Here is a 22,975-nt window from a genome sequence, read left to right as displayed (position 1 = left end):
CTTGTCCCTGAGTGTGTTTTGCATTTGTGTCCTCCTCTTTTCCTGCTTCACGTGAACGTGCATTCTCTTTCTAATTAGATTAGATTAGATTTCAAATTATACAGTAATTGGAAAATGACATACTTTTGTATGTATGAGTGTTAGTGGCAGTGTTGTATGTACCTAGTTTGTGAAATGTCTAAATATCTATCTAGCCTGCAAAACAGTTGGTGCCACCTCTGGAGGGAATGCTGAGTCCTATCAAACTTTCACTTTTGAGCTCTCATTTCTACCCTGACATACTGTATATTACTTAGCAGTATACGCGTATGTAAGTCACACAAAGCCTGATTCTTAAAGAATCAATTTTCGAAAAGTTCTCAAGTGGTTTGGAAATCTGATCCTGATCCAAGTTTGGTTTCAGGCTGCACTTTTCTCTTTCAGGTGAACTATATTCCTTTAAGTGATCCGAAGCCAAGACCAGATGGGAGGACAGTGATTCAGACAGAGGAAAGAGAGACGAGGAGTGGAAGGTGAATGATGAGAGGAGGACGAGCAGACGTCTGCGGACCACCGTGCCTGCCCACCGTGCCGTCGTCCCCCCTTTCCTCCCTCATCCGTCTGTCTCACTCCCTCCTGTTTTATTGCGATTTCTGCTCTTTTCTTTCTCCTGTTTTTTCTCTGTCGTCTTCTCCTGTTATTCCTCACCCCTCCCTCTCTTTCTCTTCTTGTGTTTCTTTCTCTCCGTTACTTTTTTATTCACTTCTCTGTTTCTACAGCTGTCTTCTTAGCAGTGTTGCACTTGTTCTCTCTCTGTCACCATCTTCTCATTCCTCTCTCTTCCTTTAATTATTTAAAACATCCTCAGCTTATATTCACACAGATATCAATCCATAATTCTAAATTGTAATTTTTTTAATCCCAGAGATTCTCATGCTGATTTGGAAGCGCTTTATGCAAGTCTTTCATTTGTCCGTGCTTTCACTAACTTCCCTCTGATCCTCCTCCTCCATCCATTTTCTGTCCTTCTTCTGAGTCTGCTGCCGGTGTGTCTGCTGGCTACATTAGTTGGCTAGAGTCTCCTGATTTATAAGCTGATAGAGAGAGTTCGGTGAGGCTGCCAGACCAGAGGAATATGCCACCAGCTCTAATTAAAGCCCACCGCCCACCGCTTGAGAAAAACTAAAAAGCTGGTGAGAAAATATGTTGCATGAGGGCTCGCAAAAAACACACCCATGGGAGTGTTTTTTTTTTTTTGTTTTTTTTTGCGTGCGTGCCCATTTACAGCATTGCCAAACAATGTCTGGAGTCATTAAGGTTGGCGCGTGCAGACACAAGAGCAATTAAAGGCATTATAAACACAACCACAGAGAAGGACAAAATAAAGAAAGAAATGCTGCACTCTTAAAAGTGTGAAACAAACACACTTGGTTGGTTGGAGGTTGGAGCTGTAGATACCATCGTGCATTCAAATGGGGTCGTATTTATCATGTTCATGAGAATAAAAAAGGCACCCCATTTTGGTATTTCCCAATGTTGTAACTGTAAATTTTTGTTATTGTCACATTATACATTATCATAGCCTGGAAGCCAGCCCAACTGCACCGGCAACAAATCTTTAGTGGTGGAAAGTAGGTCTGGAGTTTCTCTGTTGGGAAATGATTATGCTCCTGAAAAGATCTGCCAGGACAATCAAATCGTTTGTATGGGCCTTTTACGTGGTGATGGACAGAGGAGTAATAGTAGCGTAGTTAAACCATGTTCTGTATAATAAGAGAAGGACAAACCATCCAGAATGGCCTGTGCTTTTATAACAAAAACACGAAAACTGCAAATAAAAAAATGGTTGTTTCATTCTTAAATCCAAAAACAAAAGATCAGATGAAGAAACCTTTTTTATTCTGTAGTGTAAAACAAAAAAGACAAAGTTAATATAAAGATTTAATTTTCTTTCCACAAACGTGAATTTAAAAAATCAAAGGGCATCAAGTCAAAATCAAAACATAACAAAAAAACTTACCGCTTTTCAGTGAAACTGGAAGTAACCTACATCTGGAATTTAGACCGCTCTCTTAGGCACGGATCATTATTACAGCTCAGGGCGTGTTCAGGGTTCAGCATGACATTTTTGGACGTTTCCTGAGGAAAAACAATAATAAAATCAGATGACAAATCTTGTGTCATAAAGTCTAAAATTACATCTAAATATTGTTCTAAAGTCATGTCCGTGGTCTGTTTTGACCAAAATAAACATTCATTCATTCATTGTTGTCTTTTTCTTCATCTTCACCTACAAAAAGCCCTGGTTTAATATGAATCAAATTTCCTGTTTTGTTTTTTCATGTATTACAGAACAAAAGGTAAACTCTTACATGTTGTTTATTTATTTATTATTGTAGCATCTAAAACCACACTTGAAATACCAAAAATTCTTGGATAATTCAATAATGGGCATGGGGTTGGTCGTCTGTGGCTTTGGGACAGGCAGGCGCAAGAGCATTTAAAACTCTGAAGATGAGACAGATATCCATAAAGATTTTAAAGCTATCTAGATCAAGAATATTATACCTTTTAAGGATATTACAGTAATGAAAGTGAGGAGGTTTCCTGTGTAAGATTTTAACTGCCTTCTTGAAGAGAGACTTAATAGATTTTACTGTACTTTCATTTGCATGTGTCCAGGTTGTAAAACAGTAATTTATCTGTGACAATATTATGGCATGCATATAGACTTCAGCAGTTTTGGATGAGAGAAAAGGTCGTATATGACAGAAGTTTGATAGATTTAATTAAATGGTGTTCGTGATTGTTTTTTTTAACATCTGCTTTAAATGATAGGTTTGTGTCAAAGACTACTCCAAGATATTTGAACTCTTCTACTACATCAAGTCTCTCCATTGACCGTTACAGATGACTGATTGCCCTCTGCTGACTGACAAGAGAAGAACATGCAAACAGTCTTTTTAGTATTGCAGTGGAAACAAGATTGATTAAGTCAATGAGATATAGGTGTCAGTGCAGCTGTTTTCAGCAGCTTCTTATTTTGTCTTTGCATGGACATATAGTACTGTATCATCAGCATAAAGTTGCAGATTAATATTTGAGCAAACTTTAGGGAGGTCATTTACATAAAGACTGAATAGAATGGGTCCGAGAATGGAACCTTGGGGTACACCAGTTGAGCAGCTGAGGTAAGGTGACATTGAGTTCCGAATCTGCACAGTCTGTTTTCTATTTACAGGTATGATCTCATCCAGCAGAGAGCGCCATCTGAAAAGTTGAAGAGGGACAGTTTTGAGAGGAGAATGGCATGGTTTAATGAGTCAAAAGCTCTTTTTAAGTCCAAGAAAATAGCTCACACATAACCACCTTGATCCAGAAAACGTTTGATGTTCTCATGAAAGTAACAAATTGCTCTCTCGGTTGAGTGGTTTTTACGAAATCTGAACTGCATTGGATGGAGTGTGTTATGCCCATTATTGAGAAAATCCGTTAACTGCAGTATAATCCATTTATCTGCCATTTTTATTTTTATTGGCTGATAATTCTCTAATTGAGTTTTGTCACTGGTCTTTGGAATTGGAGTAACCTTAGCAGTCTTCCAGGTTGATGGAACTCTACCCTGATTTCTAGATAGATTTATTAAGTGTGCAGTTGGGTGTGTGAAGTCCTCTCTGTGGTGTTTTATAAGGTAACAGTCAAGACCAAAAACATGTCTAGCCTTTGAGCTTTTCAGAGATAAAATAATTTTTAGGACCTCAGCAACAGTTATTTCCCTTAAGCTAAAGACTGGCTTTCTGTCATCTAGAGGGTTATGTGGAGTGTCTGGACATTTAAAATTCATTGTCAACTCTTCAAATGAATGTCTAAAAAAATGTTGAAACTACTAACAATGACATCCATGTCATTTATAACAATGCCATTCACCTGGAGCTGCATGTCGTTGGGTGTTGTGATTCTTCCTGTTAGCTCATTTAGTTGTTTCCATATCAATTTTCCATTGCCATTCGCCCCATCTATCATTCCAATGAAGAAATCTGCTTTAGCTTTACGAGTTTGTTTTGTTACTTTGTTTCTAAGTGCTGTAAATGTCTGGTGGTCACAGATAAGTCACAGATAAGTCCTCTTTTTAGTGATTTTTTTTAGTGCATTATCTCTTTCTTTCATCAACTTGCATACATGATCCTTTTATAACACATTTAGAAAAGGTGCTGCAGCTGTCCTCAACACCAGTATTTATTAATACATTGGATCAATCATACACTTGCACAGCATTCTTCAGATTTTGTTGTTTGCTTTTAGGTTTTATGTGGCTTTAGGTATAGGTATTTTAAGTTTTACTGATCCTATCTGGTTTATTTGTGAATATTAAATCAATTGTTGTTTTAGATGTCTTGGTTATTCTTGTTGGACCTTGAATGATTTGAGTAAGGTTGTGATTATCTATTAGTTGCTTCAGTTTTTTCCTGTCAGATTTATTGTCACAGTTGATATTAAAATCACCTAAGAGAATAGTTTCCCTTTTGAGATCATTGCATTTTAGGATGGTTTTAAGTTGATCATAAAATGTATTTTCAGAGGAAGGAGGTCGGTACAAACATAACATAACATAGCATAGCATAGCATAGCATAGCATAGCATAGCATAGCATAACATAACATAACATAACATAACAGTGAACGACATTTCAGAGGAAATGGTAATGTTGAGTCCAGTACATTCAGTATCTATCTCCGATGGCCATTCGATTGATTCACACTTTAAACAGTCCTTCACGTAAACCAATAATTCACTCCCTTGCCTTACTCCCCTATCTCTCCTAAACACCTTGTAACCTAAGATACAGATGGCAGCTGTTGGTGATGAAGCAGTTAACCAGCTTTGAGACATGGATAATATGTCAACATTGGAATTAATCAATAAGTGTTCGACTTGGTCGGTTTTCCCTAATATACTACAAATGTTAATATGGCCCAGTAGTAGTCCTTTTGGCTCAGAACGTGAGTCCCAGATGACCTTACCATTGTTAAGAGTCTGAAAGAAGTGCATTTTTTGTCGTTTCTTTATCTCTGGATTCAGAGATTTCAGTCTAGTTGTTGGGGCAGAGCGTTTGTCCTCATTTAATGTTGTAGCAGGTGGAGATGGGATTGTGTTTAGGTTACACTCACGGGTAGATGGCACCAATCTTATCTTCGAAGATGCCAAGGTGGAGCGGTGTGTGGAGAGTCTTGCTGTGTTACTTACACTGTAGTGTCTGGCGTATGAAAGCATTTAAGTGGGTAGGGGGCACTATAAGGGGATTGGATGGGGCTGATGATGGTCAATGATGCAGCGAGTCAGGAATTGAAAGCAGAGGTATTGTTTTTCTCTGTATCAGCTGAAACATGCCACATAACTAAATCCAAATGGCCAGACTCATCCTCTGATAACAAGATGAGCCTTATAACAAATAAATATCTGATCATTAATAGTAACAATGATAATAAGTCACCCAGAGCAACCATTTGGTCTGATGGTAAAATAACACCAGTATGGAGGTGAATGGCTCTGCAGACGCCCGTTCCCATTTGTCCTGAGTGACTGCTCTGGCTCAAACACATGCACAGCCTTACAAGTGTTTGTAAAAGAAGCCCCAGGGGTTCGGGGGTCACAGCTATTTCTTACTGTATCAAAAGGAAGTTGTTTTTTCAGATGTGTCCAGGAAGTCTCCTCTACGTTCCCACACTAAACCCCCTCGTTGAGACTGAGCGGTCATGAAGTGAAAGTCACGACAAACTCTCCTGGACCAGCAGAACTAAGGGTTCTCTTTATAACAAGATGTGATCTCATTCCACTGAATGAATGGCATGAGGACCTTATTGGGTTCTTTTTTTTTAATGAGGCGTACAATACACGGTGTTCCTTTTTGTATCTTTTATTTTAATCTGGTCTTTTTTGTTATTATGCCACAAGTGTTGGTTTTGGACTTACATTCATTTTTTTTTTGTGTTCTTTGTGTTGTACTTAAAAAAGATTTGTGTCCCTTTGCCCAACCACTGATTTTACTTCCTTTGTGTTTTCCTAACTGCTCTGCCTTCACTGGTTTCATCTGTGTCTGTTAACCCATTAAGCCTTGTGTGAGAGACATTTCATCCACAGGGGTGTCTATGGCTTAGTAGGTAGGGTGGTTAGGGGGGTAGAAGGTTAGCAGTTCAGTTCGGCCAAAATCTCTTTGAGTGAAATGCTGAATCCTGTTGGTTGCTGACTAAATTCTTATTCTATAATATGAGTCTATATGAGTCTGTTAACACTTCTATTATCTCTTTCTACCAATATAGAAAAAACAATACCTCTGCATTAATTGGATAGTCCCCAAACAAATCATGACACTCAGATGACTTGTATTGGTGACAGAGGCAAATAAAAAAACTCCAGTCAATCTTGAACGAAATACCGGCTGAACAATTTGATTGGCCTGGTAGATCTTTGTTGGAGCATAATCAAGTCCTAACTGAGAAACTTCAGGCCAATTTATCACTCAAAAAAATGTTGGCAGAGAGGCCAGTTTCCAGGCTGGCCCAACAATTTGATCTTATCAGAAAACCCCAAAAAACTACCTACCTAAAAAACTTCATGCAAGTCACCATTCAGTCATGTCTGAAAACATCAGCAAACATGTGGAAACACTAGCGTAATATAGCCAGATCATCTCGTCTCATCTTCCATACCACTTAATCCTCACTAGGGTTGCAGGGGCTGCTGGAGCCTATCCCAGCTGGCATCGGGTGAGAGGTGGGGTACACCCTGGACAGGTCGCCAGCCTATCGCAGGGCTAACACAGAAACAAACAACCATTCACACTCACACCTAGGGTCAATTTAGAGTCACCAATCAGCCTAATGAGCATGTCTTTGGAGTTGGGTGGATGTTGGAGTACCTGGTGAAAACCCACACAGACACAGGAAGAACATGCAAACTCCATCCAGAAAGGCCCGAGCTGGACTCGAACCCTGACCTTCTAGCTGGTAGGCATCAGCGCTAACCACCAAGCCGCCAGTTTTAATTATCACAAATTTAATTATTACCATAATATGAGTCTAGTAACACTCTATTTTATTGATTACAGAGTTCTGTATTAGTGTTTCAACCCATACAGAGAAAAAAACACCTCTGTAGGCACTTATGAGGGTCCTCCAACCAATCAGAGACATTTTTGTCATAAACAAATTCAACTCCACAAGGTGACAAGTATGAACACTTATGACATGTGACGTGTAATCTTCTGTCCATAACCACATCATTCCAGCCCAATAATTTGATAAGCGTACCAGATTTTTGCCATAGCATAATCAACTCCCAACAGAGAGACTCCAGACCAACTTTCCGCCGTGGGCATGGGAAAATGGTCTGGCTTCCACGCGACTCTTCCCATTCTTTAAACAACTATTTCCATCACTTTTAACATGAGCAACTAAATGGAGCTCAATGAATGTTTATTTGTAAAATATCTATCATCATTCCCACATCTGAAGAATATCTTCCTGCTCTCGATGAGGACAGCAACAAACAACAACATTCTGTTACCAGACACCATAGGACACCCTCAGAAGGCCCATGTCCATTCACTGATGAGTCACAACTGTTTTGGACGCACAAACGAGACCTACACAGTATTAGGAAGGTGGTCATAATCTTACGCCTGATTGGTGAATGTCAGGGTCCTTCCCTTCCTCCCCCTCCTGCCACTTTCACATTCCAAAGTACAACCCTCACCAGACTACTTTGACCTTATGACCAGCAGCTCTGTGAGGGTTAGGTTGGGGTCGTCCAATTCATGCTGCCAGGGACAGTGGTACTAATGAAGCCTCGCTAGCAAATAACTTTCCACCCACAAGCAATCAGACATTTGCACATTCTTTTCACAGAATCCCTGCCGCGCACTTGCCAAATGTCACTAAGACTGACATGTAGAGCCACTTGAACCAAAAGACAGTACTCGTGCTAATCCAACCTGGATATGCATGTATCAGATGGATCACTGTAGGTGCAGAAATATTTTCGAAACACAACAGAAGGGAAGGAAGTTTCTGACAGAGGGCGTGTTCAGGCCATGGCAGCAACTTCAAAAACATAAAACCCATCAGGCCTGAGAGTTGGTTTCCAGCCACAGCCCCGGCAGCTCGGGTTACCCAAACGCTCTGAGAATCTGAGGCGTGGGGTGAAACTTCTCAGCAATACTGCACCCTTTGTGTCTCTGTCTCAAACCACTGAGCAGGTGTAACAGCTGAGAGGAGGAGAGCAGGATGGACAACTGCCACCCAGTCTCCATCGTGGGATCACTCAGAGAAATCCTTTCTGGGAACAACAGTGGTGCACAGAGTCAAATATGGCAAACTGAGGTTGGCTTTATATGGCACACAAGCAGTATTTACAGATTTAATATGCATACTTTAGGAGTTAAAGGGTCAATGCTCTCACATTACACACAAAGAACATTATTCCACTTAGTTTTAGCGCAGTATAAGAAGTCTGGACTGAGTCAGCTGAGTCTAATGAGGCCAGGGAGGATTTTAGTGTTTTAACCCACCTGATATCCAAGAAGTGATCGCATGGTGGGTCATCATTATCAGGAATGATGATAAACGTCCTGTTCCATAGTTTGGGGCTCTCAATTTGTTAGAATGAAGGGAAATGGTATTAACTGGATCAACATCCAACACAGAAAAACATAGGTAAAACAGAGTTTTATGAGTTAACCCTAATTGTGTCTTTGTTCGAGAGGATGTGCAATGACTGTTGCTAACAGATGCAATATTTCATAGAAAAACCTTAGTCTGAGCAGCCTTTAGTGAAAAGCAGGTCATAAAATCTACTTTCAACAAGAAATGAAAACTACAAACTGACATAGCCCACCCTGCTTTACGCTATTTATTTCTTTTTCCTTCTCTCCTCACGATGTACAGAGAAACAAATTATGTGAGATGATCAGTTGTGGAGGTGAAAATCATTTGTAAGCATACAGTATAATTCACAGACTTTTCATTATCTATTACTGCTTATCCTGGACCCAACTATCACTGTTGACAGACAGGTCACCAGTCCAGCACCCGAGGCCATTTAAGTATGTCCACATGCATGTCTTTGGACAGTAGGAGGAAGGAGCACCCAGAGACCATGCTACAAACCCCAATACTGCCCTCTAAACATCAAATATTTCATAAGTTCTGGTGAGAAAATCTCATTCCTTCCTGTGTTTTATTTCTGGTTAGCGGGGCACTTACAGCAAAAACACAGAAACAATGTTGCAGGATTAAAGCAAACCTTGACCTTAAATGTGCAGCAGGATGCAAAACAAGGAATACAACCAGTGAGCACCGTTCATGGGCTGCATATTTTACTGCATCCACAAGCTACATAAAGGGCAGCTTATAGCCTCTGCTAGTCTGGACACTGGCACTGTGAAACATGTAGCACATTCAGTGTTTGACAAACTTGGCTCACTATAGCTGTAGCTTGGTGACCAACAAAAAGGTCACAATCCTGAATACCCACTGATATGCTGCAATCTAGCATGCTAGGACTGAAGCCTCTCCCGTGTTGCCCTGGTATGCAGCAGCTGCCCAGTGATGACACGGCACATACAGGCCTCTGTGGAACTGCCATCCTGGGGGACATTTAAACTTTAAAGGGCCAAACTGGACAGCTGGGTGTGTCCATGCATGTGGTGGCGTGCTGTGTATGCATCCTCACCCACTCTCATACACAGCAGGGACGAAGGGACCAGTGGATACCTACACACCAAGCTGACGTCTGTTTTTTATTCACTGCAATTATTTTTGAGTTTAACACAGATAATTTTACACCCGACAAAGACTGAGGAACTTTGGACACCGACAGGATTTATATTCAGACCTTCACAGCATCTGTTTAAGTTGCTATCCCTTCAACATGGGTGCATTTATTGCTAAGATGCTGCTCCCTACAGTAAGCAGCCTGGTGTTCCTGCCTATAGCCAGTGTGGCCGCCAAGAGAGGCTTCCACATGGAGGCTATGGTCTACTTCTTCACCATGTTCTTCACAGCGGTGAGAATGACTGTGCTTGAAATCTTAGACCTCTTAGAACTCTAGGTTTTAGACCTCGAGTTTGCCAGATAATTTAGACCTGACCTGTATGTACATAAATATTTGCTGGAAGTTTGATTTCAAGATGGATTGAGCCTGTAGAGCTCAACTAGTTTCACAAGATGCCACAATGATTCCATGATTAAATTTATGCAATACGACTGTCATCCTGCAGATCTACCACGCATGTGATGGGCCAGGCCTCTCTATCCTGTGCTTCATGAAATATGACATTCTGGAGTACTTCAGTGTTTATGGCACAGCACTCTCAATGTGGGTCACACTCATCGGTAAGGTCCTAGAGTTTTAGCAAAAGTCAATGTCTCCTACGTGTATCTCTATGAACCATAACCAGTCTTTCTTCAAACCTTCATATACAATGTCTATCTGCAGTTTCACTTGTATTTATTTTGTAGGGTTTCTTTTCATTGATTGGGCTAAAAAAATATTTGATTCAAGTTATCAAGCATTTGTTAAAAACGCCGCTTGTCTAACAGCAAGCTGTGCCTGCAGCAGTTGTCGACAACATGTGTTGCGCCTCTGAGTTGTGCACACATGTGTTCAGCCTACCTCTTATGATCACTTCACACGATGATACACAGGCGTCCACACGCTGTAATGCATTTATTCCTCTTCCTGCACCACTAAAGCGCATGAGGTTTTGTAGCTAGGGCTTAACATCACAAAAGGACAAATGCTCCAGATTTCACCCCGACTGGTCCTCTCATCTTTGTTGGAAGGTGTACTTACCATAAAGTAAAACCATACCAACCATAAAAATATCTTCACAAACAGTCATTAAACGTGATGCAAAAGTTCTGCCTTTATGTATCCTAGAGTGGATGTGGTCTTTGAACTAAATCTGTGGATTTTTTTCCAAGTCTTTAGTCGCCTGGTAGTGAAGCCTCCAGGATATTTAGCACTGGCTTTCTGAACACTTTCCTTTTTTCTTGGAATTTGTGGAGCATTTTCATTACTAATACCTCACAACAGTAGTGCTCACAAATGATTTGTGGCATTATTAAGTTAAATATGTCAAACACAGACTGAAAATAATAAAATTTAGCCTGATGAACAAACACAAGAAACTGGATTTTGGCATGCATCAGCTATGCACTGCAATGTTTTGTAATTCTTTTGATATCTAGGGGTAAAAAATTTGAAAACCAGTCTCTCATGTGGTTCGTGTTTGACTGTTCTAGCTCTGGGTGACTTTGATGAACCTCAGCGCTCCAGTATAACCATGTTTGGAGTTTTGACCATTGCTGTGAGGATCTACCAGGACCGCTGGGGCTACGGGATCTTCTCTGGGCCAATTGGATCAGCTGTCTTCATCATCACCGTCAAATGGGTTGGTGGTCTTATTTTCCTCCACTTCAATTTTCATCTCGATCTCTAAAATGACACCTTTTAGCATTTTTTTTGTCTTCTTTTCAACTCCTTTTGCATCCAGTTTCTTCTCTTTGTTTTCCTTTACCCTCTTCCTTTCCTCTTGCCATCGCATCACTCTTGAACGCTGTGTCTAATGTGTGTATATTGCTGCCATTGCCTCCTGCTGTTCCAGCTACAGAAGATGAAGCAGCTGAGGGCAGTTTATCCAGAGAAGACTGTGTACACGCAGCAGGTCGGTCCAGGCTGCTGCTTTGGTGCCCTCGCTCTGATGCTGCGCTTCTACTTTGAGGTGAAAAGGCTTCGTTATACCTTTTATCGAAATACCTTTTGTGTTGTTCAGTGGGCTCTAGTGACTAGCTACAAGTTTTAAATATGTCCTGCTTCCTCTTTACTGCAGGAGTGGGACTATGCCTATGTCCACAGTTTCTACCATTTGTCTCTGGCTGTGTCCTTCGTACTGCTGCTGCCAAAGAAGAACCGCTACGCGGGGACGGGACGGAACGCTGCCAAACTCAGCTGCTTCACTCTCTGCTGCTGTGTATGTTATATTTATCAAACACCAATAAGAAAGGAAGAAACTGATTGATTATATCCAAAGAAACGCAAAAGGAAACTGGACCTAGAGAGTTTCGTGAAGACGTTTTGCTAGTCATCAGAGTGGCTTCTTCAGTTCTGAAGGACCCGCGGTGTCTTGACTGGAACTTCTGACTGACTTGTGACTGGTTCGCTATTAATTCACAGGAGAAAAGAAGAGGGTCAAACAGTCTCCTCCAACAACAAGTAATTATCTGGTCGTCAACAGACATGAGTCATGTGAGTTTCTGACGGGTAAAACCCACAGATGTTTCTCTTTAACTCCCCAGAACTTCCTTAGGACTAAATAAGCTACTTGGATGAAACGTCTTCAAGAAACTCAGGTCCAATTGCCTTTCTTTTGGATACACCATGACCTGGATGACCGAGAACCTTCACAGACCGACTGCTTAGAGCACTAGGTTGCATCAACTAGATAGATAAAAGATGATGAAAGATGATATATTTTATGTCACACTAATCCTGTTCCTTAATCCCTCTCCAGTCTGTATCTCCTGGTACGTCTAAAGAGAAGACGGACAAGCCAAAAAAGAAGTCGTCTCGGACTGTGTGGACTGTCCCTACCGAGAAGCCGTGGACGCAAGGCTGCAGCACTCCCACTCTCCCCATTTTTAGCCCCCCACCCTCCACACCTGTCAAAGGGACAAGCATCAGCAAGCTCAAAGAGATGAATGGCTGGAAGTGAGTGGGAAGACTTCATCTTGAAAAAAGATGCGGGCAAGGGCCGGCTTTTGAGTGGGAAACGGGAAAAACACCAAATAACTGTCGGCCAAATGCTGATAAACTTGTATGTGGCTGGTAAGTTACTCTGCTTCGGCAGGAAACCAAAAATCATGTGGACGTTCCTTTCTACTCAGAGAAAACACTTTTTGGCTGGTAATATATTTAAGGTCACCCTCCAACTACCATCGCCTCCAGCAGATAAACAAAACTAACGTACGCCGATGTGGGGATAAAATTTATGAACAAAAGACGAGTTTGACCTCGGGTGCCCTCAAAGACCCGATAACAACACAGCTGTCTGAAGCACTTGTCCAAAGCTGAGGCGAGGCAGCACGCTAACCAAAGAACACACACACAGCACGAGCAGGGAGACGGCGGCTGAGACAAGCCAGTAAAACTGACTGGAAAATTTATGGGAAGAACAAACATGCAGATGGTTTATCTCTCCAAAATATATAAATTGTCTTTAGAAACGTTCCTCAGGGGTGACCCTTCGTCTGCTCGCCTCTGTCTGTCTGTCCCCCCTCCTCTTCCTCTTTCTCTTTTCCGTCTCTCAGGGAAAGGAACCACACGGCTTTTGAGAATCACAAGACTGTAAAGCACCGTTAAAAGTTTTTATATGTCCTTGAGGTGCCAAATGTGTCATGTGGCGCTTCAGACGCCGGAGCGTGAGGAAAGCAGCAGCCCAGACACTAGTCCAGCTGAAGCATTTTGATGTGTGTTCTGGATGAGCAGGTGGACTGTTGGTTCATGAAGCAAGCAGCTTTGGCTTTGATTTCTGTCCCTACTGACCATTGTTCAGACTGTATAATATTATTGTTATTTATTGCAGCACCTATACCTATATATTTAGCGTTGTGTTCCTTTTTGATACCTTTTTTAATGTTCTAAAATAAATGTGAACTGGTTTGTTTTTCACTGATCTTCAGGGACTCAATGACCCATTAACAGCCTCAACTATTCAAGCCATTATCATAACACAGAGAGATGTACTTTGCAGAAGCTGACCATTGACAAAAAAATAAAAAATAAAATAAATAAAAGCCCTGACTGGGACATGCTTCAAGGCCCACTCAGTCCTAGGATCACTAATCGAATTCCGAACCCACATGTCCCATTCTGACTCCACTTCAGGACAACACAGAGTTGTGCATCCACGCACGTCAACCTGCCCCGAACACTATCCTAAGACTACAAATGCGTTCTGTGTAGACAAAACAGTCTCCAGCCAAAATGAGAATGAACCGCATCCCCACCAGGGAATGTTTTGAGGCTGGCCCAAGCCGCCAGCTCCGGTGCCCAGAGAAAGGTGTTTTTGTCTTGACTCAGAAACCTGGCTGGCTGGGCCAAGCGGCACCTCCTGGCTGACAGGATGGTAACCTGAGCCTTTTATTGCACAAGTGTGAAACACTTTTCAGCTACTTTACGACCACTGTCTATAGCGGACCGCTCAGCTGAGGGACTGAAGGCCACACACATTCAGGACTGTAACTGTGCTTGTGAAGTCTTTATATCGTCTATAATCTCTTGTACAATTAAATCCTGATCTTGACCCAAAGTTCATGTTCTATGCTCTAAAGGACTGCGATGAGTTACAGCAGAGGTCCTTAAACAAAGAATAACACAAACACCATCTGAGGGTTCGAACCCAAGTCAACAGTATGGACACAATAAGCAGTGATTAACATGAGGATGGTTGTCTCCTCATGCATTCCATAGTAACAAGGAATTACAGTGGGTATCAAAACATCGCAAAGAAATACATTTGAACATATAGAAGACTTGTAAGACTTCTACTCCAAAATTCCACAAGCGCAAGGCCCTCCCGGAGCAGGTGAGGAGAGAAGAAGTGGTGTATTTTTATTCATTAGTGGCAATTAAACACCAAACATACAGTGACAGACGCTGGAATACGTGGCATGTTTGTACTTTCAGATATGTGCTGTGGCTACTTTCTATGGTGAGATGCCTATCATTGCACCACGGGTCCTTTCCCTGTGGGTCAGCTGTTGCCACAGCTGTTGTTAATGCTGCGAGGTCAGCTGCCTCTCGGAGAGCTGCTCCCACAACGCACCTTCACTGCTGAAACTTATTAGCAGATATACACCTCAGAAATAAAATCACTGCTTCTCGCAGTTCCAGAGAAAAGAGAAACTGGAACCTTTAAACAGTAATAGTTTGTGAATGTAACATTCACTGAAAAAAGAGAACAGGATTGAACAGGTTCCTCCAACTGTGTTGAATATTTGGCCGTTAATAAACTTTGACTGCATATGTTTCAGGTGTGCTCCACCTTCAGATGTTCCCATTTAAACCTTAACCCTCCATCAGTGTTTTAGTAGTGAAGAATGTGATGAAACATCTTCAACTCTACAGGTCCACTTGCCCTTGTTTCAACTTGTTTTATTAGAAAAGCCAGAATCCATGTAGGCAGCAACATTGAAAACAAGGAATCATCATGGTCATCTTCTTCTCAATGAAATTAGTAGGCCTTTAAAATAAAAATGCAACACATAAACCAGCTCACTAGGCCCCCTAGATAGGTTGTGTCGTGATTAAGACTCTCTGCTTCACCTTGTCATAAAGTTTGTCCATAAAAATTGTTGGATCTGTCTGAAAAATAATAATGTATTAGACTGACACCGTGACACAGATTTGGTTTCCTGTGGATCATAAAAGGCTGAATTATCACATGTGTGTGTTATCCCAGTGATATAAAGACAAAAAAGTGAAAGCGGGAATGGAAATAAAAGTGAAATCTATTTATTTCAAACCATGAATAATTGTAGAGTTGCATTATATTGCTCTATGTGACATGAGACCGCTGTCTAATGAGAAGCGTGTTTAATCCTTCACCCTAACACGCTCATTAATGTGCTACATTAACTGTGGTCCCTAATTTAACGTCATTGCTTACCTGTGTTCATATAATCATCATTGTTATATCGTTACAGTACAGCCTATCACTACCCTATTATTGGTATCACAGGTCACATATATCATATCACATTATGTTTTACTATATTGTTATCACCAAATCCATCACTATTATTACAGTCTTCATGTCTATAAGGAATTGCTGCAATCTGCTAAATACCAAATTAGCTACGTTCTTTCTCATCTTTATCTTTCAGTCCTCTATTACGTAGATCTTCTGCACCCATTATCATATCTCTGCCCTGAATTTGTGTTTCATTAAAAAACATATACTGTATATTATCTGCCAAACACAGTTGCAGAGCTAAAATTGTGCCCCTGCTGCCATCTACTGGTATACAGCACATAATGATGGTTTAAATAAGGGACGATAAGGCTGAGATTTAGAAAATTGCTGCCATGATTGATTTAGAGCTGGTCCTACTGCTCTGTTTATTCAGGCCTAGGTTTTAGGGAGAGAGGACCCAAGCAAAGGACATACACTGGAGAACGGGCCAGGGAAAAAGAGTAAATTCAATTCAAGAACCAAATAATATTAATACAAGAACCAAATAATATTAATATTAAAAAAAAACAAAAACAAAATGGGTCAAAAACACAAGGTGCGGACAGTGGGTGAGAACAGCAGGTACATTCAGGGAAACTTGACAAAGATCTGGGAAAAGACGTGACTACAGACACCAAGTAAATAACCTTGACCATCTTGTGACAATTCAGTGTTCTGTTGGGAAACCTTTGGAACGGACATGCATTCAAGGAGATGTGACTTAGACATGTACCACCCATCAAGACCAGACCAGACACCCCCACCCCATAGTAATGACACTCCTAGATGGCAGCAGCCATCCCCAGCAGGATGCAGCCTGACACAGATACACTCCCAAACTGATCAAGCATCTGTGGGATGATCCACTGGCTACTCTCCTCAAACAAAGGACCAAAAAGCCCCAACTAACAACATTATGTTACCTCACACCACACGAAACCCTCAGAAGGCCAACATCCATTTTCTGACGAGTCACAACTGTTTGGGAGGGGAAGGGAGTCCTACGCAGTATTAGGACAGTGGTTAAAATGGCACGCCTGATCGATGCATACACATGCACGAATGTGGAAATGAAACACAAGTGAAACTTGTGGGAGCAGCAAACAATCACACAGAGAAACACATGAGAGCAGGAGTGAGGCTAACAGGCTCAACAATAAAACAGGAAGCCCCAAGCTATCAACAATACCACATAAAATATTTTGAAAAACAAAGAAAACAGACGTCACAAAATGTTTAGGATCATGGGTCCTTGTACTTTTTGGTTTTTCAAGTTTGGTTTTAGACTTTTAGATAAAAAAAATAGGTTAATCTGATATTCAATAAAATAAAAAATAAAAAAAACAGAACAGAATGAGAACTAAATTGTTATTTGATTCATATAAAATGGAATAGATGTTTTTGTAAGTGAAGAAGATCAAGTTTTTAACCCACGAACCCCAGGCAATCGTCGTGATCCATGTCTGTGAGGTTGAGTGTTCCAGATGCAGGCTTCTTCCAGTTTTTTTGTTTTTCTAGTTTTCATTTCTAGTTCTCAACAGAAATTTAACGTTGGACTTAATTTTTTCCTCTTCATCTTCTTTCACCTATGAAAACTTTTTTATGAATCAAATCAAAAAGAAAATGTGCGTACAAAACACAAACACAGATAAAGCATTTTAGCTAATGGTTTTCCACCAGTACTTGTGAGATGTGAAGTCCAAATACCCTGAATGGCTCACCACAGTACGGCCTCCCGTTGTGTTTGGCGGCTGACTGGTGGATGGTGGTGGGAGCTGGCTTGTGGTGAGTGTGGCGTGCCCGGTACGGTGCACTGTTGGATGGTCACTGTCAAATGACTGAACTGCTTCCTCAACCTACCACAGGGCACCACAGACAAAGATGTGTCAAATGTCAAATCTCAGTGCTCGTGTCTGTTATTGGTTAGTCTGTGGTTCTGGTATTGGGGAAATCAGATGACCAGGGACATTTCATAAAAAGAAACGTATGAAAAATGCTTACACATGATTGCAAAGTAGGACAAATTTCCCAACTGATAGTCTCTCTGTCAGACACTCACATATTATATAATCTGATTATTGAAACGTTGGTACTTTTTAGTTTGTATGTTTAGTTCAATTATTTTTCCCATAAGGTGTTACTCCCATTCAGACAGGAGACAGGAGTCAACCTTTAAAATGATTTTACCTGTATGAGGTTCTTCACGCTCATCTGCATGTCCTGTGGGTTTACACACAACCTCAGCTCCTTCTCCGCTTCAGTCAGTTTCAGACACTTCTCATTTAGTCTAAGAGCAAATTACGACACACAAACCTGCAGGTTACATGGTGCACTCATTTATAAAAAATAAATACAAATAAATTTGTGACAAACTGAGCAAGCGAGTATTATTCAGTTGATTCATGTGAATTGCTGGATTCAGTGCAGAGAGGAAGGTCAGTTTCCCGGATATAAAGCTACAGTGAATCTATCCTAACTCCTCTCAGCTGTTTCTCTCTCTCAGGCTTCACATGGGGGTTAGCACTGTTGACCTTTGTGGATCAGAGGAGGAGCTGCAGGCCTGGATGGTCTCCATCAGCTGAGCTCTGACCTCTCGTCCTTTTGGACTGGACAACACATTGGACGCACTGCAGCCAGGGAACAGATTCATGAGCAAAGGAGGCACCTATAGAAACAAACATAAACACAAACCAACAACTGACTCATTAGTACTGTCACAAGCTTTTAAAATACTATCCCAAAATCATGGAGGATTAACAGGGAGAAGTGTATGAACTAGAATGGCTCATGGAAAGAGAAGACGACCGCAAATAAAGTTTTTTGTAGTTCCAACCGTGTTAATAATACAGTATTTAACTGTCAGCAGATCAGGATGGTAAGAAGAAGCTCTGACCTCCTCGTTGGTGGGATCTAAGATCAGCATGCAGATGAAGTCCAGCCTCGCCCCCTCCACGTTTAGGAGCTTCCTGAAGGCCTTTGCTCTGTTCTCATAGTACTGGCTGGATCCGGGGTTGTACCGGATGGCCAGAGAAAACATACCAGCTGCGTCCTGAAAACGCCTGCAGACACGGACGCGTGTGTGCAATAATAAATCATCTGAGCAAAAATTAGAGACCATAGTCGCCAAAAAGTTGTTGTGTAGGTCCTGACCCGTCCTGGAAACACAACAAGCCCAGGGTGTTGTGGACGACGGCGAGGCGCAGGCACACGGCAGGATCGCCGGCCTGCAGCATCTCCTCGGCCTGCTGGTAGTCGGCCACAGCATAGGGCCAGTCACCCTGTTTGAAGAAACAGTCTGACACACACACACACACACATTACTATCTGTTCTTATCTTGAAAATATGACAATAACCTCTTCAAACCAGTGGTTCTATGTGTAGTAATGACAACGAAAGTTTGAATTAAGTTAGTGGCTGATTAGTTGAGGTGTTTTAGGGAAGAGTGACGTATCAGCTCTTCATGCTACTACTGAGAAAATATCATGATCAGGTTTGTCAGGTTGCACTCGTCTGACAACAAGCAAACAACTCTGGCCTTAGCTTTGGGAATTCAGCTAAAGAGAAGACACTTTGGGACTTTTAGAGTCTTTTAGCAGGACTCCTGATGGCAAAATTGTGTGAGTGCTCACAGAGCAGTTTGCCCAATTTAGCTTTTAAACTCTAGCTTGAAAAAAACGTTCCTCAATATGTTCCAAATAACAAATTATGTTTGCACAGAAATAAAAAAACAAAAAAAACAAAGTCACACACCGTCCCTCCTACAGGCCGCCTGTCATAGCCTTACCTCCTCGGTTCAGGTAGAGGCCTGCCAGGCCTTTCTCCTGCTCAATGGCTTTGTTGAGAAGCAGGGTAGCCTCAGCGTACAGACCTCTGCTGAAACACTGAACAGCAAAATCATTGTAGGTGAGAACCAGCTGGAACTGCGCTTCCTCAGGCAGAGAAGTGCTTTCATTGACATCCACTTGGCTTCTGGCCACCTTCTCCTTCTCCTTCTCCATCTCCTTCTCCTTCTTCTCCTTCTCCTCCTCCTCCTTCTCGACAAACTCTATAGCCTCAACCAGATCCTCGATAGCTGCTGTGAAGTCTTTGAGACGTCTGTATAGAATACCTCTGATGGAGAGAAATTTTTTCAAGTGAATGAGGCAGAAGAGATCAACTGAAATGAAACAAATGCAAACAAAAAGCTCAACAGGACTCAATCTAAATGTACTAGAATAGAACTGATGGACACTTTTTAATTTTGGCGTGCATGAATGCAAGTTATTATTATAATGTCAGACCTTGAAACTGAGCAATATCTTCTCCTTCTTCCTCCAGACCTCTCTGCAATGTGTCCTACTGGTCATACTTACCTGAACAGGTAGAGGCGTCCATCCCGTGGACTGTTCTCTAAAGCTACATTAATCAAGCAGAGGGCTTCAATGAGCTGGCCACGTAAAGCTCTGTCCACCGCCTTTAATCTGGCCTGTTCACTCGCTTCATGCAGCTGCAGCAGCAGAGCTCCAGCCTCCGCACATGCCTGGTTCAATTCAAGTGCCATCTTCACATCTTGATAACAACGTGGCATCTGGACAGAAGAGAATATCACTGGCAGTTTAATCACACACATCTTTGGAGGTGTGGTATGTTTAAAATCTTGCATATAATACTAATTTCTAGACAAAAGTCCTAGACAGCCTGTTTTTAGTTGCTTCCTCTGTGAAAATCACAATACAAACTTTTCAGGTCTATTTGAGGTAATTGTACGGGTTTGTTTGTCTATAGAGTGGATATGCTGCCCATTAAGGCATCCCTGCAGCTACGACCTCGTTGAGCTGCCTGTGCAGTCGGGCTCTGAGGACGTAAAGGTCGGCAGTGGGACCTTCTGATGCCATCCAGTCGTTCACCAGCTTCAGACAGTCAGGGAGGCGGCCTACAGCTGACAGACAGGCCAAGCTGGGATGCAGAAGTACAAAATTCTTTAATGAACAATGTGTCTGAATTAGAGACACAACTGTAGATGGTAAAATGAGCTCTCGACTCCATGTGAATAATGAGATTTATCCCATCACACAAGCTTATTGCCCAGCATAAGCCGCTGTGATTAGATGAGTGGATCTAAGTACACATATCAAAATGTTTAATCTAGATCTAAGCAGGCAGATTCCTGACCTTCTGACTTGGTAAACCCTGCAATCAGATTTCATCTCAACCGCTTTGCTGAAAGCCTCCATGGCTTCCAGGAAAAGGCCTCTGTCAAACAAACACTGGCCCTGAGGGTAACGGGAAATAGAAACTAATATCACTAATAAACAATTGTGTGTTTAGGCATTTATTAACAAAAAGGTGAACCATAATCTGTGCAATATCTGACCTGAATCAAAGGTGATTTATTTGACATGTATGTCTTATTCCACCAAATAACGAAGAAACCACATTTACATTTTTGCTAAAATAATCGTATGCTTCACTTAATTTTATTAAAATAATTATTTTATTTATTAAAATAAATGCACAAATGATGACTACCAAGTTCAAACTTGAGTGTGGCCAACCAAACTGTTATAACTTAAAGAAATGATCTTTTTCACCTTGAACAATTTATAAATATTTTTTTTCTTATCTGCTTAAATGGTTCAAATCCCTCATTGTAACTTCTTGTAACTTCTGATGTTCCTCTAAACTGCAGCGTAGATTTAAGACCAACAGTTGACTTCAGCCAGAGCAGGGGAGCATTGTTGACCACCTGAAGGTAGTAGATGAATGCCAGGCGGTCACTGAAGGCTCTGGGCTCCAGGAGCATTGCCTGTTTATAACAAGCCGCTGCAGACTGGAAATCACAGAGCTGCAGGTAGGCTTCTGCCTGGCTCACGTACAGCTGAGTCTAAAACATGCAACAGCAGAGGTTACCACAGCGAGAAAACACTGGATAAAAATAAAGTGTGAGACATAGAACAGATGCCACATACTACACACGATGAAGATCAGTCACTGTGAGTATCGCTACAATTAAATTAGAAACCAGGCTTATTTATTACATTTCTGTGTTACCTGATAGATTCCTGCTGAAAAATGGTATGCCCAAAATAAACTGAGCACGCTGCCACAACTACAGTTCTTTTTGTCCAAATATCGTATAACTCTTCTAAGTTTACTGCAGTAATGTAAGCCAGTGCATATTTACTGGTTTAGTGATCATCCCCCCAGGCTGATTCACTAGTAGCTCTAGAAAATCATAGCACAACATGACATTAAGACTGAAGCTAATAAAGTGAAATATCAGCTACAAGGTATGACCATGCTCAGCATCTTGCTTCCTGCTTATGCTCCATGGGTAGATTGCAACATGATTAGCATGTGCCTGTGATGGTTTACCCTCTAAAGGGGGTTGAGTCATCTTTTAACATAGGAAACAATGAGTCATAGACCACTGAGAACCTGCTCTGGTTGCAGAGTGATTGCTTTGGAGAAACAGATGACGGCCTTCTCAAACTGGTACTTTCCCATTGAATCTTGTCCGTTTGTGTAACTGCAAAGACAATCATGAAATATATTACCTAACCCAGAAATGATACAAACATATCTTAGCCATTAAAGTATATGTTAAAGCAAAAAAAGAAAACATCAACTCAAAGAAGACAATGAGACGAAATCATTCAATCTTGAAAATGTCATTTTCTTTCATTCTCACTGCTCTGCGACTTTGTTCTGGATGATGAGGCTCCCCTGCAGGTGAGGTCTTGGAGGGCATTTCTCCGAGTGCGTCGTAAAGATCTTGCTGGAGCCAAACACCTGTTTGATGGTGATTTTCCTCCTGGCCTCCTCTAGCTGCTCCTCCGACACAGCAGTGGGAAATAAACTCTGCACATATATACATATACATATATACACCAGTACACCAGTACACCAACACTGTAGTATTAAGGGGAAATAATATTGTTAAACTCAGCTCCACAACTGCTCATATTCTGTATAATAACTTTGTTGTCTGTGGCGCTACTTATCTAGTTTGCTGTTTGGCTTCTAGCTATCTATCTTTTTGCTTCAGTATTCCAGTTATTTATTTACCGCTGGGTTATTTGTCTCCTCAGAAGTGTCCATTGGTGTCGATATGTTGTTTTTACTTCGTCTGTTTCGGCGTCGCTAGCTAAAGTTAAGAAAAAAAAAAAATCTGTGCGTCGTCATGGAAACCAACTTCAAAACTCCCAGAGGCTTTTATTTTC

The 22,975-nt window shown here is 41.4% G+C and overlaps 2 protein-coding genes across 2 annotated transcripts; one reads left to right on the top strand and one right to left on the bottom strand.

Moving 5' to 3' along the window:
• Positions 1 to 2,014: 2,014 nt before the first annotated feature.
• LOC125011718 (tetratricopeptide repeat protein 16) lies at positions 2,015 to 22,946 on the bottom strand. The gene is made up of 14 exons (XM_047590988.1): positions 22,821 to 22,946; positions 22,444 to 22,613; positions 22,191 to 22,281; positions 21,499 to 21,636; positions 20,925 to 21,025; positions 20,579 to 20,708; positions 20,126 to 20,340; positions 19,558 to 19,883; positions 18,923 to 19,067; positions 18,666 to 18,831; positions 18,304 to 18,437; positions 17,960 to 18,059; positions 17,494 to 17,628; positions 2,015 to 2,118 (listed from the first exon to the last, which is right to left on the bottom strand). Exons 1-14 carry the CDS (start codon positions 22,851 to 22,853, stop codon positions 2,026 to 2,028), a joined length of 1,977 nt encoding a protein of 658 aa, XP_047446944.1. The 5' UTR covers positions 22,854 to 22,946; the 3' UTR covers positions 2,015 to 2,025.
• mymk (myomaker, myoblast fusion factor) lies at positions 9,688 to 13,711 on the top strand. The gene is made up of 6 exons (XM_047590989.1): positions 9,688 to 10,041; positions 10,256 to 10,370; positions 11,283 to 11,431; positions 11,645 to 11,761; positions 11,870 to 12,010; positions 12,551 to 13,711. The coding sequence occupies exons 1-6, from the start codon at positions 9,907 to 9,909 to the stop codon at positions 12,749 to 12,751; spliced, it is 858 nt and encodes a 285-aa protein (XP_047446945.1). The 5' UTR covers positions 9,688 to 9,906; the 3' UTR covers positions 12,752 to 13,711.
• Positions 22,947 to 22,975: the final 29 nt, after the last annotated feature.

The sequence above is a fragment of the Mugil cephalus genome, chromosome 8, assembly GCF_022458985.1.
Source record: "Mugil cephalus isolate CIBA_MC_2020 chromosome 8, CIBA_Mcephalus_1.1, whole genome shotgun sequence".
Lineage (NCBI taxonomy): Eukaryota > Metazoa > Chordata > Actinopteri > Mugiliformes > Mugilidae > Mugil > Mugil cephalus.
This window is presented reverse-complemented; position numbering and strand designations above follow the sequence as displayed.